Source organism: Carassius carassius, chromosome 40 (genome assembly GCF_963082965.1).
Source record: "Carassius carassius chromosome 40, fCarCar2.1, whole genome shotgun sequence".
In the NCBI taxonomy this organism is placed as follows: domain Eukaryota; kingdom Metazoa; phylum Chordata; class Actinopteri; order Cypriniformes; family Cyprinidae; genus Carassius; species Carassius carassius.
Genome location: NC_081794.1, coordinates 4,999,193 through 5,014,637, shown reverse-complemented (window position 1 = coordinate 5,014,637; position 15,445 = coordinate 4,999,193). Strand labels below are relative to the sequence as shown.

Here is a 15,445-nt window from a genome sequence, read left to right as displayed (position 1 = left end):
CTTCAAACCGCCTGGATCCAAGGCGTTTAATGCGATGACATCACCCATGATCAGAGCTAATCCTTTATGAATGTTAATGAGACTCAAGAGGTGGGTAGTGCACTCTGGACCTGAAATCCCAATATAGCTAAGTGCATTACCAATACACTACATGGAAGCGGGGAGAGGATGAGTTGTAAGACTTAGACTTAGCCAGGCCAAGAATTCCTGATTGAGTTATGTCATATTATGGCAAAGGTACAGTTGACAATGTAGTTGTTTGACCCCTGTAAAGGCAATAGGGAAATATATTTTATAGTAAAGTAGCATATGTTAATCCCTATTTTGGATAATCCAGTGAATAAAATCTAGAGAATGCTTTTAAAATGAAGGGTCCTTCATTTCATCCCTTGTGAAAGAGAAGTGTGCTTAACTGTACTAAATGTGTACTTCTGAATGTGTGTTTGCAGGTAATAAATAAATTAAATATAGGACCATTTAAAGTACACTTCAATGACACTATGTGTTTCTTAAAGGGTTTCTCCACCCCAAAATGAAAATTTTGTCATTAATCACTTACCCCCATTTTGTTCCAAACCCTTAAAAGCTCTGTTCGTCTTTGGAACACAATGTAAGATATTTTGGATGAAAACCTGGAGGCTTGAGATTGTCCCATAGACTGCCAAGTAAATAACAGTGTCAAGGTCCAAAAAACGTATATGAAAAGTCATAAAAAATAACTTTATTCAGTAATTCCTCTATTCCACACTTTGCTCTTCTGTGTCCTCCGCACCACAAGGATGCGCTGTTTCTACGTGTATTTGGCTTTGATTTGAAATAAAACAAGTGCACCCTTGTGGTATGAATGACACAGAAGAGCATACGCAGCACGGTGATATGGAGTGACACAGAGGAGACTGTTGAAAAAAGGAATTATTGAATAAAGTCATTCATTTTGTTTTCTTTGCTCACAAAAAGTGTTCCTGTCACTTCATATAAAGCAGATTGTATGTCTGATGGCAGATGGAGTATTCTGACGATGACTTTTCATACCTTTTATGGACCTTGACACTGTTATTTACTTGGCAGTCTATGGGACAATCTCAAGCCTCCAGGTTTTCATCCAAAATATCTTAAATTGTGTTCTGAAGATGAACGGAGATTTTCAGGTTTGGAAAGACATGGGGTAAGTGATTAATGACAAAATTTTCATTTTAGCGTGGAGTATTCCTTTAAAACACGTATGTATACTTTAAAAAAAGTTTACTTTGTAAAAATATCAAAGTAAAAGTACATAAAAAACTACATCTTTTGTTGTGCTTTAAAAAAGTTAACATATATGGCTAACATACTGGAGTACTTTTAACTGTAGGGTTTTGTTGCATTTGGTTTACAATTGTCTGAATATTTTACCATGGTAAAGGATATGAAAATGTTAATGTATTTTGTTCTTGATGAAATAGATCTGCTGCTGCTGTAGGCTATTGCTGTTCTTTTAGATTATTGTATAATTCTAAGTACAGGAACTAGCTACTGCAAATACATACGCCAGTATGGTGATGTCAGTACTTAAAACATAAATGCTGCTGCACGAATAGCATATAAAATAACCCGTAGCAGATCTATAGAGGTGGAGCTGGGGAAGGTGGAGGGTTTCGGAGGAACTCTGAAAGCGTGCTGCGAAATTCTCTAGTGAATGCTATCCAGCCTTCTAAATGTAAAGCAGTAAGCTCATTGGCTGCATATGCAACATGAACCATTCAGCATGTGTCAAGCAGTTTAATGCTGGGAATATCATCAGCTTGAGTCAACGACCCATCAGCTTGTGCCATCTAGAGCTTCATGACAGAAGTTAATATGTTTTAAATATCCTAAATTGTGACTTCATTTTTAAAGTGTAATTTATAATATACAAAAGTATATTTTAGTTTATTATAAATGCTTGTCAGCATTTGTCACTTTTTTTCTGTATTTCAAAAACAAAAGTAGTTATAAATTTACATAGAGATGTACTTAAGTCCTCTTAAGTGGGTCAAAAAGCACTCTTTAAGTATTTAATACTACAAATTGCACTTTGACAAATTTAAACTACAACACATTGTAAATTAATTATTAATAGCATGCGATTAAGCATCCAAAATCATTCAATTTATACTTAAGTAAGGTCTATGTTATTTTAAAGTATATTATTTCTGCAATAGGTACTCTTTTTTTTAAAGTATGCTAGCATGCACATTTTCCACAAATAATTAGATTTTATTTCTGGGGGGAAATTTCCGGACACTCAAGTCTTGCACTCTATAATAAATATATAAGGTTGCAAATGCATAATTCTGACTGTGTGTGTGTCTCAGTGTGAAGCTGTTGTAAAACAACAATTAAACAAACCTGCTGTCTTTCTCCTGTTGCCACAGGGAAATTCATTGTGAACAACATTACTGGAGTTATTAGCACTGCCAAGCCACTGGACTACGAGAGTAACAGCAGTTACGTCCTCCGTGTGGAAGCCGACTCCATGAGGGTGGTGTCATCCAACCTACGAGCCCCATCCAAAAGTGAGAATACTTTTAATGCCCATTCATACCATGGATAACTATGAATCTCAATGCCCATTCATACCATGGATAACTATGAATCTCTATGAGAAGTTAACACTACAACTATAACGTTAGCGAAAGAGAGCAACAATATCCATGGAATCACTGTCAGAATTATTTTTTTTCAGCTAATGAATGATTAAACATTGACAGCCAAACAGTACAAGCATTTAAAGATGCACTAAGCAATTTTTGGAAAACGCTTTTGACCACAGTGTCGGTCCGTGTCCCAAAACACACCTGTGGCCAATCAGTATTAAGGGGCGTGTCTTGTTATGATAGAGAGAAGAGAGCACTCAATTTGACTGCATAGGATGGATAATAGCAGATTGATTATAGATAGAGAGAAATGGAAGATAAAAAAGAGGAAAACATCGGGGGAACAAAGCATAAAAAAGGGTTCTGACCACTGATCTATAAAAGAGGTAATTAAAACTGCAGCTCATGCTTATAAACATAATTGTATTATCTGTTGGTGTGGAAACTAATATAAATACAGTTATCCTTACATTTATTGTTCTTGGTGTGAACTGGCTTTTACCTTTTTACTCTAAAATGATAAATAAACTCATATTCAGAACAGATTTGATCATCAAATGCGTTAAAAGGAATTTTAAAACACATTTCTGAACACATCAGTCAAATTATCCAACATAAAGAATATTTCTTATGGATCTGCGTTTGACCCTGGGACACGTTGTGTGGCTTAAAAGCTTGTTCAGAGTGTTTTTGCTTTTTATTTTGGAGTGAATAAAACACCTCCTTTCCAGCATGCCATCTCAGTGTAATAAAAATACAAGTAAATGACTTCCTGTCATCTCATGTTCTGTTAACATGGGGGATGGGCGGCTGCTTGTCCATCTTTTCCACGTGGAGTTGATTATGGAAAATCGTTATTTGAGAAAAGCAATTCATGATTAACCAGATTAGACAGCTATGGATATTGATTTCTTTTTTCTCATTTAATATTCCAAGTACGCAAACCTGGTGATAAAATCAAAAGATTAGTTGCGTCCAGTCAGTCTGTCAGCTTAGTGGATTTAATTGATTGTTTAATGCAAGTTTTAATTAATTATATCTTGTCAGTGTGCTTGCAAGAGCTGCCAGGTCCTTGTTTTAAATAAGACATCATGAGTCTCATGAATATCTAGATAGAGTAGTCATACATATATGAGGGTTGTGAATTGTTTTAAAACTGTCATTAAATTAATTGCATCATATGCAGGTTAATTAATCTAATTAATAATAATGTTTTCATAGATCAAATGAAGAGAATTTAAAGACTTTACATTGTAGTAGCAGACAAAAGCATTACAAAAAGTCAATATATTATTTAAAATACTTTTCAGGTGGTTAATTTCCTATTTTTATTCATTGTTGTTGGATTCATTGCTGTCCAGTGGTCAACGTTTCTAGTGGTTTCTGCTCTGCGCTGTGATGCTTCAGTGCTCCACTCGGAGTGACTGTGCATAAATGAGAAGAAGGTTATGGAAACCCCTTGGCATGAGCGCTGAAGTCTGTCAGATGATAAATTGTGTTGTTGCTCTCATACCCCCACAAAATATGACTCTGCCTTTTACTTTGAGAAGTGACAGATTATAGTCTTGAAGGACTTGATGAAGAAATGCTGTGCTCCATATAGAAATGTACTTCAGCAGCTTAGATGTGCAAAACTGAGTGTGAAGAGCAGAGTTTTGACGATCTCCTGAATTTGATTGTAATAGCTTCGAGGCATGTTTTGAGAACTGGCATGAATATTTGTCATTTTTAAACATATGAATAGTTAAAACTTTTAATGCTAGTTTTATTATCTCTGAAATGAGAAATTATACAAAAATATAATTTTTCACATTTGTTGAATTGACATTTACTTCATTGTAGTTAAAAGCTATGTTTTAATTAAGACATTTAAAAACTGCATTTGTCAAGCTTAAAGTCGGCATAAGATGGTCACCCTATTTTCTAAATGCGTATGATGGATCTTACTGTAAACAATGCATTGAAATGATAATGATAATAATGATACTAATAAATGTAAAAATAAACTTGTAATTTTTAATCAAAAATGACATCTTGTGATGAAACAGTGTCATTCTCCAATCATTTAATCCAATTCAGCTCTGCTAATCTTACAATTGACTGCAAGCTCCCATTCACATCTGCCTCCATCCTATCTTTCATTGTCGATAATTGTTTTGACTCTGATGTGTTTCAGTACAGCAGAAAAGATCTATCTTTTCCACTGATCTTGTTTATAAAATTTACAAAAAACAAAAAAAATCACAAAAAATGTTCACTCATTATTATTATTATTATTATTATTACAAAAGCTATATACAAACCAGAGCCATGCTATAACATGCTATAGGATGTGCCTTATATGTCCTCACTTCATTTGATCATCATTTTTTATTTTGTGATTTTTATTTGATTTATTTGTATTTTTTTTTTAAATTTCAGGCAACACAGCAAAGGTCTTCATCGATGTGCATGATGAGAATGACCATCCTCCTGAGTTCACTAAGCCCTTTTACCTCGGTGGGGTTCCAGAGGATGCCAAGACCTTCACCTCTGTTTTACAGGTCCAGGTAAAGTGTCTTCTCCCGCAGGATTGTAAACTCTGTCCACGAGGCTTCAGATAGCACTCCCATTGATAAGCCAAGGATTTGTTCACTAAGTGATGTGTATGCATCAGAATGTCAGGAACAGGATAAAAAGCAAATTGTAATTTAATTGACTGGTTCCTACACATGATAAAATGTCAGTCCAGCACCAGTGGAAGCAATTCCGAGAACAAAGCTGCAGAGCGCTGAATAATAATTCAGTTCTTCAGCAGGAGAAAATCAACCATTTTCACGGTCATGGAAGAGTTTTAAAAGTGTGTTTTCCTGGCCTGGAAAGTCATGGATATTAATCAAATTGTAAAAGTCATGGGCATGTCTTTGGTGAATATAAATTTTTCTGAAATTTCAGTGGTTTTCTATTGCTCTTGCATACAGAAAAAACTTGTTTGCAAAATTTATTTTTTTATTATTATTATTATTATTCAAAGCGATTCCCACATTGGCCTGAATGATTTAGTGGTGAACTGGTCGGAATCAGATTGATTTTTAAGTGACTTGAATGGAAAAACGATAGGAATTCATTATTGAAAAAAGGATGTGTTATGCTAGTTTTCCCCTGTGCTGGTGGTTGAAGTCAGTCGGTTCCTAAGTCCATGTGAGGTGTTGTTCTCTGGTTGATCAAAATGCTAGTCTTCATTTGGTAGCTTAAGTGTGCCCAGCTGGGGTCTAAAAGATTGGATCATCTGGAGACAGCTTGTAAAATGTCATGACTGCGGTGGCCCGCTGATACAGATCTCAACACAACAGTCAAAAGCACAGACAAGGGCACCGCATACTCTGGAAAAAATCCTCATAAATCAGCCAGGCTTTCTCTTAGAGCATAGACTGTCCCTTACGAGATGCTGTGCCTCTATCTTTATTTTCTTTGTCTTAACTAGTACTTTTCTGCCTAACAATGACTTTGTCTTTCTGTGGTCTCTGAAGGCTCATTTATACTCGACGCGTCCACAAGTTCGCTTGGAAAATATGACGTCATCGCGGTGTTGACGGAAGTTCGCTTTGAGTGTGCGCAAACTCATTTCGCGTGGCAGTGTGCACGCCATTTTCTTTTTTACTTTCTGGGCAGATAGCTGAAAATGCACATCTGTGCCGGCATTTGTGTGAAACAGAAGCAGTTTGATGTGAAGTTCAAACTCAATCAGGTGGTTTTTGATGGAAAAACAATGCATAGGGTTTGTACAGAAAGAAATTATTAATTCAACTCATTCATCACAAGACTTGTACAGGCAAATTATTTGTTCTCACCAGTGATTCCCGATGGTTTTACAGGACAAATACTCCACATCTCCCCCTGTGGTTTCAAAGAATAGTACAACGACGAACGCGACAAGTGTAAAAGCCTTGTCCATTTATAGTGATTTATAATACACCGTTTTCATTCTCAGTACTGAAGTGTAGCACTATAGCAGATATTTGTAAAAAATAGTAAATAAATAAATGTGTTCATCAGGTCAACTCCTGTCATGGCATAGTAAAAGTAAAAAAATAAATAAAATTAAATTAAACTACCTAATGTAAATAACTGGTAATCCAGTTTAATGGCACAGATTTGACGGAAACCTTGTTTCCCCCTTGTGTACGGGAGTGCTAGGGATTTCAAAAGTAGCAGTATATTATAAAGTTAATGCTAAAAATGCAAGCAATGAAATGCCAGTACAGAATCAGTAATACTAATTTGGTTACTGTTGCTAACTCAGGAGAGCTTTACGAAAAAGAAATATTTCAGTGATCTGCAATTTTTTCCATAAAATTTCCATGGACTTATGTTAGGCATGAAAACGTGTCAGGGGTGAAAAAGGTGAGAAGGATATTACCCGTCTAGGGGGATCCGGGGGTATGCTCCCCGGAAGAAAAATTTTAATAGTCCATATTTTAAAGCATCAATCTGACGCATTTTGAAATGCTTTTGCCAACCTGGGGAGAGCTGGAGAAACTTAACTTCAGCCATAAGTCAAAAATTATTTCTAATTATTATTTACAATTACTGTAGCCTACTGTTCATCAGTCAAACGGCGGGAGTGGAAGGGGGATCGAGCGTTTTTGCGTAGTTTCGAGTGACAAATCGTACCAGCGTACTTTGAAGTGAAAATGCGTATCCGCTACGCAAAATGCGTATAGGTTGGCAGGTCTGCTTATTGATAGTAGGGATGGACGATACCACATATTTTGTTTTCGATACGATACCGATATTTTTAATGGCCAGTATCGTCGATATCGATAAATTTAACTTTTAGATTATGAAATTTATTTAATTACTATTGAGTACAATGGGTAATAATATCTACTTTATATTTGAAATGCATTTTAACATTCAGTATGCCTTAATTTCAACTTAATAGGTTATATTCTTGTTTACACATGGTTAAAATATGTTTACTGTAGTGGTAACCAAGGAAGTTAAAGTTAAAGCATTCGCGCGTGAAGTGCTTCGAGCACATCCGTGAACTCTGTTATCCCTCTTTCCTCGGAATATTAAATTTCGAGCCATCTGGACCGTAACGAGGGAATTTTAGGGAATGGGAAACGTATTTTGTGAGTGCCACAACCAAAAATGCACCTCCTCGCCATCTCTCCTTTCAGGCGCTGTCAATGCTCGCAAACACACAGGCAGCCTGTCTACTGTCAGTTGGAGGGTCGTGGTTACGGATGCTAAGCAGACACCCAAGCCGTCAAACCTACGTCATCAGGGAAGGTCCTCCAATGCAGAGGGGTGGGGAATTTTCAGATTTTGATTAAAGATTACGAAGCCAAATTTTTTTTGTGTGTGGATTGACTTGCATGGATGAATTGTTCACCACAAAATGATCAATTTAGGCAAAAAAGTAAATATGGTCCATTTTGATTTCAGTTGGATTTTAAATGCTCTGTCAGAAGTGAGTGAAGGCTCAGGATCGATTCACCCATCCCTAGTTGATAGAATGGTGGACCACTTTACCTTTTGCCTTGTCAGTCCCCTCAGCTCAAAATCTACCTCCTCAAAAACGGTAGCATTAGCTAATAATTTTCCACCTGAGTTTTAGCTAGCTGGCTAACGTTGCGTTCTCTCCTGCCGTGTTCAACGACTCAATTCATCAAGCTGTAGCTAACGTTAGCTAAGTCTATGTCAACAGAGCTCATGGGTAACTTAACTTAGATATACCAGAAAATATTAAAATTATTGGAACCATCACTCACAAAATTCAGTCAGGTAAATCGCCATGGCCAGGCGTGCCTTCAGCTTCTGATGGTGGTCTGCACTGGTGATGCAAGGCCCTTCGCGTTAATATTTCCATGCACTTGTGGACGTTTTCTTAATAAAAACAGTGAACATAACAATTCCTAATGTTTGTACAATAGACCTGTCACTCTCTATTGTGTCAGTAATATTAATTAAACAACAGCATTGACAAGATAAATAGAAAAACACTCATAGCTCCTGAATGGATAACTTTAATTTAATACTTGAATAGGTTTTTTGCTGTTGAACATACACAAAGCTTATTATTCATTTTAAATATAAATCCCCTTTGACAATAATTTAAGTATCTGTGTATACTTTTATTTTTCATTTAATTACTTTTTCAGTTTCAGACTGTTTATTTGTGTTAAACCCCCAGCAAACTCCAAGCACTGTTGATTTCATTAGTGTCTTTGTTCTGTTGTTTTTATTTGTTCTGTTGTTTGTAATTGGTTCCTTTCTTCTTTTTTTAAATAATACGGTTTTCTCATCTTAAATAATTAAAATTTTAATTAAAATATTTTTTAGTGTTTAATAGTATATTAGTTTTTACTGTGGTATCAAAATTGCAATGCATTCCACAAGCATCTACATTTACGTACTTGTGTAAGTATGTTTCTGGACTCAGAACTACAACCTGTAAAAGTCATCCATGTAATTACCTCAGTGTTTCTCTAATCAGACGTGCAGGCCACATGCTGTCCCTCAGAAAGGGATTCACCTCATATGGCTTCACCCTGCCTTAAGTTCATGTGCAGACTAAAAGAACAGCGACAGCGATGCTATCGGGTGCCTGGCGTCCTGCATTCGTTCAAGGAGACCTTATTAGCCAAGACCCCAGACTGAGTTAAGCCATGCAGCAGAAGTCCAGGGATTTATAGGGTCACATTCACTGTGAATACAGATTATCATCATCAATGTCTCCTGTTTACTCAAAGAAACATCTGCAATGTGAAGTTCAGTGGGCAAAAATCCAAATATGTTGCCTTGACATACACGATCACGCATTTTGTCCATTTATCAGGTGTTGTAGAAATCGCTTACCATGAGTTTTTTTTCAAGTAGCTCAGGGGTTCATAGATTAGACTTATCTACTTTTGAAACCCCTCTTTAAGTAGTTTTGATGAGGAAAAAAGTTAGAAAATTGAACCCATTACTAACCCTAAGGACAAGGATGTTGTGAAGGAACTGCTTTGCGTTGTGGAAACGCTTTCTCTGATTAGCCTTGCATCCATTGTTCTGTCATGATCTGATAAATAGTTTAAGCAGTCTAGTTTAATCTGAGGTAGAAATGTGAAGGAAAAAAATAAAAATAGACTTTTTTGGAAATACAGGTTCGATTTCACAGCTTCTAGTCAAAGATTTCTGCCACCAAGTTGCGTGTTCTGTCCATGCTCAGCCTCGATAAATGCCCAGTTAAAAGACAGACCTTTTGTTTGCAAGGGCCTTTAATACACACTTAAGTAGTGTATGTATTAAGTGAGATGGGTCTGTTAGAAAAAAAAAATATATATATATATATATATATATATATTGGCCTTCTAAGAAAAAATTGCCTTTCTGATATTCCTCCAGTTTAATCTAAAGTAGAAACATTATGAAAGGAGAGTCTTTTCTTTTTACAGTTTCGACTCGATATCTTTCACAGTGATAATCAAAGTTTTATGTCAGTTGTGCATTTTGTCCACACTCAGCTTTGCTAAATGACCAAATAAAAGACCTTCTGTTTGTAATAATAATTTCTGTAGTGAAACTGAAATGTTTCTCCAAGGCATATTGAAAAAATGTTGGCCTTCTGAGAAAATAGTGCCTTTCTGAAGTTCCTTGAGAAACACGAAGAAAGAAAATAGAACAAGACTTTTGTGGAAATGTGAATTCAGTTTCACTGTTTTGACTCCAGATCTGTGCACAGTGACAGTCCAAGGTTTCCACTTCTGAGTTTTGCATTGTGTCCACACTCAGCCTCACTAAACGACCAATAAAAAGACTGATCTTTTGTTTGCACGAGCCTTCAATACACACTTACTGTGTCCATTGAAAGGGGTCTTCCATGCATATTGGAAAAATATTGGCCTTCTGTGCTGTTCCTTGAGTTTAATCTGGGATAGAGATGCAAAGAAAGAAAAGAAAGAAATACAAATTCAATTTCACCACTTCAACTCAAGATCTGAGGTGATCAAAGGTTTCTGCCGCTGAGTTGTACATTCTGTCTATGCTAAGCCTCACTAAATGACCATTTAAAAGAAGGACCTTTTGTTTGCAAGGGCTTTTAATACACACTAACTGTATTTATTGAAACCGGTCTCACAGGCATATTGGAAAAAGTCTCATTTGTGTTAATGACTCTGCCTGGTCCAGGGCACCCTGCTGTCCGTGGAGCCGCTCATTCCCCTCTCTTGTGAAAAGCCATTATAAATCATTGTCACAGCAGAGGAGTGCTATAATGTTCAGCTGAGATGGTGCCAAAGTGACTTGGTGCTGTGAATTTGGAGTTTGGAGCTCTCCTTTAAGGCCAGAGGTGGAAGTGCGTGTGATGGCAGAGGTTGAGTGTTGTAGGTGATAAGTAGCTCATGGCTGTTCCTCTCTTTGACATGTCTGTGCTCTATTTTGTCTGACAGGCTGTGGATAAGGACACAGGGAATTACAGTGCAATGCTGTACAGGCTGATTATCCCCCCAACTACTGATGGAAAAGACGGCTTTGTTATTGAGCCCTTCACAGGAGTAATTAAGACAGCCATCATGTACAGAAACATGCGGCGCTCCTACTTCAGATTTGACGTGGTTGCTACAGATGACTACGGGGAGGGACTCAGCAGCAGCGCTCAAGTAGTGGTATGTATGTGATCAAGTAGCATAAAGTTGAGTGTTTTTGGTGGTAGGCCTATTTCTCATTCAAATGACCAATTTGTGAAACAATGACTCTTTTAAACAGATTCTTTTAAACTAATCAGTTGAAAAGTCTCACAAAAAGAGTCATAAAGTTGTCAGTTTGAACCAGTGTTCACTAAATCAGTCATAAATATGACATCTGACTCACTGAACTTAACTTTGAAGTCATGTCTTCACTTTCATTCACATCTGTGTAATTAAGACACAGACACCAAATACGATTGTCCTTGGGTGAGGGACTTTCATCTTAAACTTTGAAAAGAAGCAATACATTTCCATGTATAAAGACTCAATTTATACTGGGAAGAATGTTACGATTACTGTTTTCTAACAATTTCTACTACATTACATTTTTTTATTTTTTCCCACTCAATATTGTACTATACTGTGAGATGGAATCATTTATATATATATATATATATATATATATATATATATATATATATATATATATATATATATATATATATATATATATATATATATATATATATATATATATATATTTTTTTTTTTTTTTTTTTTTTTTTTTTTTTTTTTTTTTATTGTTTTATATGTTGTTATTTATTTTAATATCACGTGTATATTTATATTTACTTCAATTAATTTATTATTTGTTATTTAATATATTTATTGACTTATTGATTTATCACTATTATTTTTTATTAAATAATTTATTTTATTTTTATTTTTTTTACCCACTGTTTTTACTTTTCCGTGGACCCCCTAGTACTCCCTTATGGCCTGGACCTCAGTTTGAAAGCCTCTGGTTAAAGAACAGCATTTTGTTTTAATAAATGCTACTTGGGTTAATACAAATAATAATAATAATAATAAATATGTTGTCAAATATATGTACCATAGAATTTTATCAAGGAACCAGAATCATTAGGTGGCATGAGAATCAGGGCAATTCTGATTTTGTAAGAAGGAAAGAAATTACACACTTTAAATACGCAATCCGAGCCAGTTTGAATAGACTGATTAAAGTTTGAAGCAGTTATCTGTCTTGAGATGCAATCCATCATGTGATTTTACAGCAGAAGCAACTCCGTTAGCTGATTTTGATTAGAAAAATGCAGTCCCTGTAAGGTTTCTTGAAGAATGTCCAAAGCTGATGCAAAAGAGGCATTGATTTTTTGGGTGGGCTGAGGGGCTCCAGCGGTATTTAAACCCATTAATCAATCTCTTAATAGAACTCAATATCTTCAACCCGCACTTAACCTGCAAGTTAAAAATGTAGATGTAAGGGCATCTAGTTAATGCCAGATAGACCACTCTTGAAGTACAGAGCTTGATTTAAAGGAACACTCCATTTTTTTTTTTTTTTTTTTTTTTGAAAACAGGCTCATTTTCCAGCTCCCATGGAGTTAAACAGTTGAGTTGTACAGTTTTCTAATCCATTCAGCCGATATCTGGGTCTGGTGGTAGCACTTTTATCTTAGCTTAGCATATATCATTGAATCTGATTAGACCGTTAGCATCTCGCTCAAAAATGACCAAAGAGTTTCTGTATTTTTCCTATTTAAAATATATATGGACAGGAACTATACTCTCAATAGCAGAGTCGCTGGGGACTATTTTCAGGCGCTGCGTAATATCATTGCACCTTCTGCACCCATGGTACTGCAGCAAAGTTCCTTGATTATTACACCAGAATGAGAGTAACTACAGAAGAGTAAAGTTTTAAATAGGAAAAATGTAAAAACTTTTTGGTCATTTTTGAGCGAAATGCTAATGGTCTAATCAGATTCAATGATCTATGCTAAGCTAAGCTAAAAGTTCTACCACCAGACCCGGAGATCAGCTGAATGGATTCAAAAACCATAAAACTCAACTCAACTCTCCTGTAAAGGAGTGTTCCTTTACATTTTGACTTTCTTTCTTTGGTTTAACACAAACTACAATATTTTTTTTAGATTTAGATTCGATTATTTGTCTAAAAATTGTAGTTTGTGTTTCGCAAAATAAATAAAGTCATCTGGGACGGCAGGGTGAGTAAATGATGAGATAATTCCCATTGCATTGCTTTTTCAACGCATTAGATTTAAAATATCCAATAAAGTGGCACTGCAAACAAGTGATGCTAGAGTTGTGTGTGTGTGTGTGTGTGTGTGTGTGTGTGTGTGTGTGTAGTATAACAATACAAGTGTATATAAACAAATCTGTAAATTGCTGGTTGATATATGCTTTTGCATTTATTTATTTCTTATGTACAGTAAGCAGAATTGAGTTTCCTTTTTAACTTATCCCCTCTTCCAGTTTCATCAGTCAAAGAAACAGCATATATTTAAAATGTTACAGTTCAGAGCCTTCACTCTACACTATGATTTTCTCTTTTATAACCAGACATTACTTTTGTCTTTTCTCCCAGGTGTCAGTTGTTAACCAGCTGGACATGCAGGTGGTTGTATCCAACGTGCCGCCCACTGTAGTTGAGCAAAACAAGGATCAGCTGATAGGGTAACGCATTCTATACAAACACACTCTTCACCCAGACATACTCCCCAACACAGCGTTAATGGCAGCAGGAGCCGCTTGAAGTTGTAATGTATGCATGAGTACTTGACTCCTGCGGGTGCAAAGGTTTATGTTGGGGATAAATCAGTGGGCTGCTTGATTCTGTCAACTCTCTTATATAGAAACCGGACTCACACTGTGTAACATCTGCAGCAAGAGCAGAACAGCCAGTAACCCCACTTTCCTCTGTCAGCCATGGGATAGCACTTATCCTTGCCTTTCTCAATTAAAATGATACAAACCTAAATGACTTATTTTTTAGAATGAACATAAAATGTTTTTTTTTTAAATCTCTCATACACACACACACACACACACACTCACTATATATATATATATATATATATATATATATAGTGTGTGTGTGTGTATATATATACATATATATGCGTATATATATATATATATATATATATATATATATACATACATATTTATATATATATATATATATATATATATATATATATATATATATATACACAGTACAGACCAAAAGTTTGGAAACATTACTATTTTTAATGTTTTTGAAAGAAGTTTCTTCTGCTCATCAAGCCTGCATTTATTTGATCAAAAATACAGAAAAACAGTAATATTGTGAAATATTATTACAACTTAAAATAATATTTTTCTATTTGAATATACTTAAAAAAAAAAAATTATTCCAGTGATGCAAAGCTGAATTTTCAGCATCATTACTCCAGCCTTCAGTGTCACATGTAACATCCAGTCTATCACATGATCATTTAGAAATCATTCTAATAGAGTGTTGGAAACAGTTCTGCTGTCTAATATATTTGATGAATAAAAGTTTAAAAAGAACTGCATTTATTCAAAAAAAAAAAAAATTCTAATAATATATATTCGAATAATATATTTTCTTTACTATCACTTTTTATCAATTTAACACATCCTCGCTGAATAAAAGTATTGATTTTATTTAAAAATAAAAGAAAGAAAAAAACATTACTGACCCCAAATTACTGAAAATTGTAGAGTCACACTGAAGGCATCAAGGGCTATTTGACCAAGAAGGAGAGTGATGGGGTGCTGCGCCAGATGACCTGGCCTCCACAGTCACCGGACCTGAACCCAATCGAGATGGTTTAGGGGTGAGCTGGACCGCAGACAGAAGGCAAAAGGGCCAACACGTGCTAAGCATCTCTTGGGGAACTCCTTCAAGACTTTTGGAAGACCATTTCAGGTGACTACCTCTTGAAGCTCATCAAGAGGATGCCAAGAGTGTGCAAAGCAGTAATCTAGAAAAAAGTAGCAAAGGTGGCTACTTTGAAGAACCTAGAATATTACATATTTTCAGTTGTTTCACACTTTTTTGTTATGTATATAATTCCATATATAATTCCACATGTGTTAATTCATAGTTTTGATGCCTTCAGTGTGAATCTACAATTTTCATAGTCATGAAAATAAAGAAAACTCTTTGAATGAGAAGGTGTGTCCAAACTTTTGGTCTGTACTGTATATATATATATATATATATATATATTAGGGCTGTCAAAATTGCTCAAAATTGACGTTCGAATATTCCCTCTAAAAAATACACAAATATTCGAACTATTCGAACATCTGGTTGCGCATGTTGTCAATGACGCGCAT

At 35.4% G+C, this 15,445-nt stretch overlaps 1 protein-coding gene across 4 annotated transcripts in view; it reads left to right on the top strand.

Annotated features, from left to right (window-relative positions):
- The window catches only part of LOC132122007 (protocadherin-15-like), a 252,976-nt gene that overhangs the window by 209,378 nt on the left and 28,153 nt on the right, over positions 1–15,445 (top strand). For all 4 annotated transcript variants that reach the window (XM_059531804.1, XM_059531803.1, XM_059531802.1 and 1 more), the window contains exons 25-28: positions 2,394–2,534; positions 5,037–5,164; positions 11,036–11,251; positions 13,683–13,771. In XM_059531804.1, coding sequence (XP_059387787.1) covers positions 2,394–2,534; positions 5,037–5,164; positions 11,036–11,251; positions 13,683–13,771 — 574 coding nt within the window. The remainder of the gene's footprint in view (positions 1–2,393; positions 2,535–5,036; positions 5,165–11,035; positions 11,252–13,682; positions 13,772–15,445) is intronic.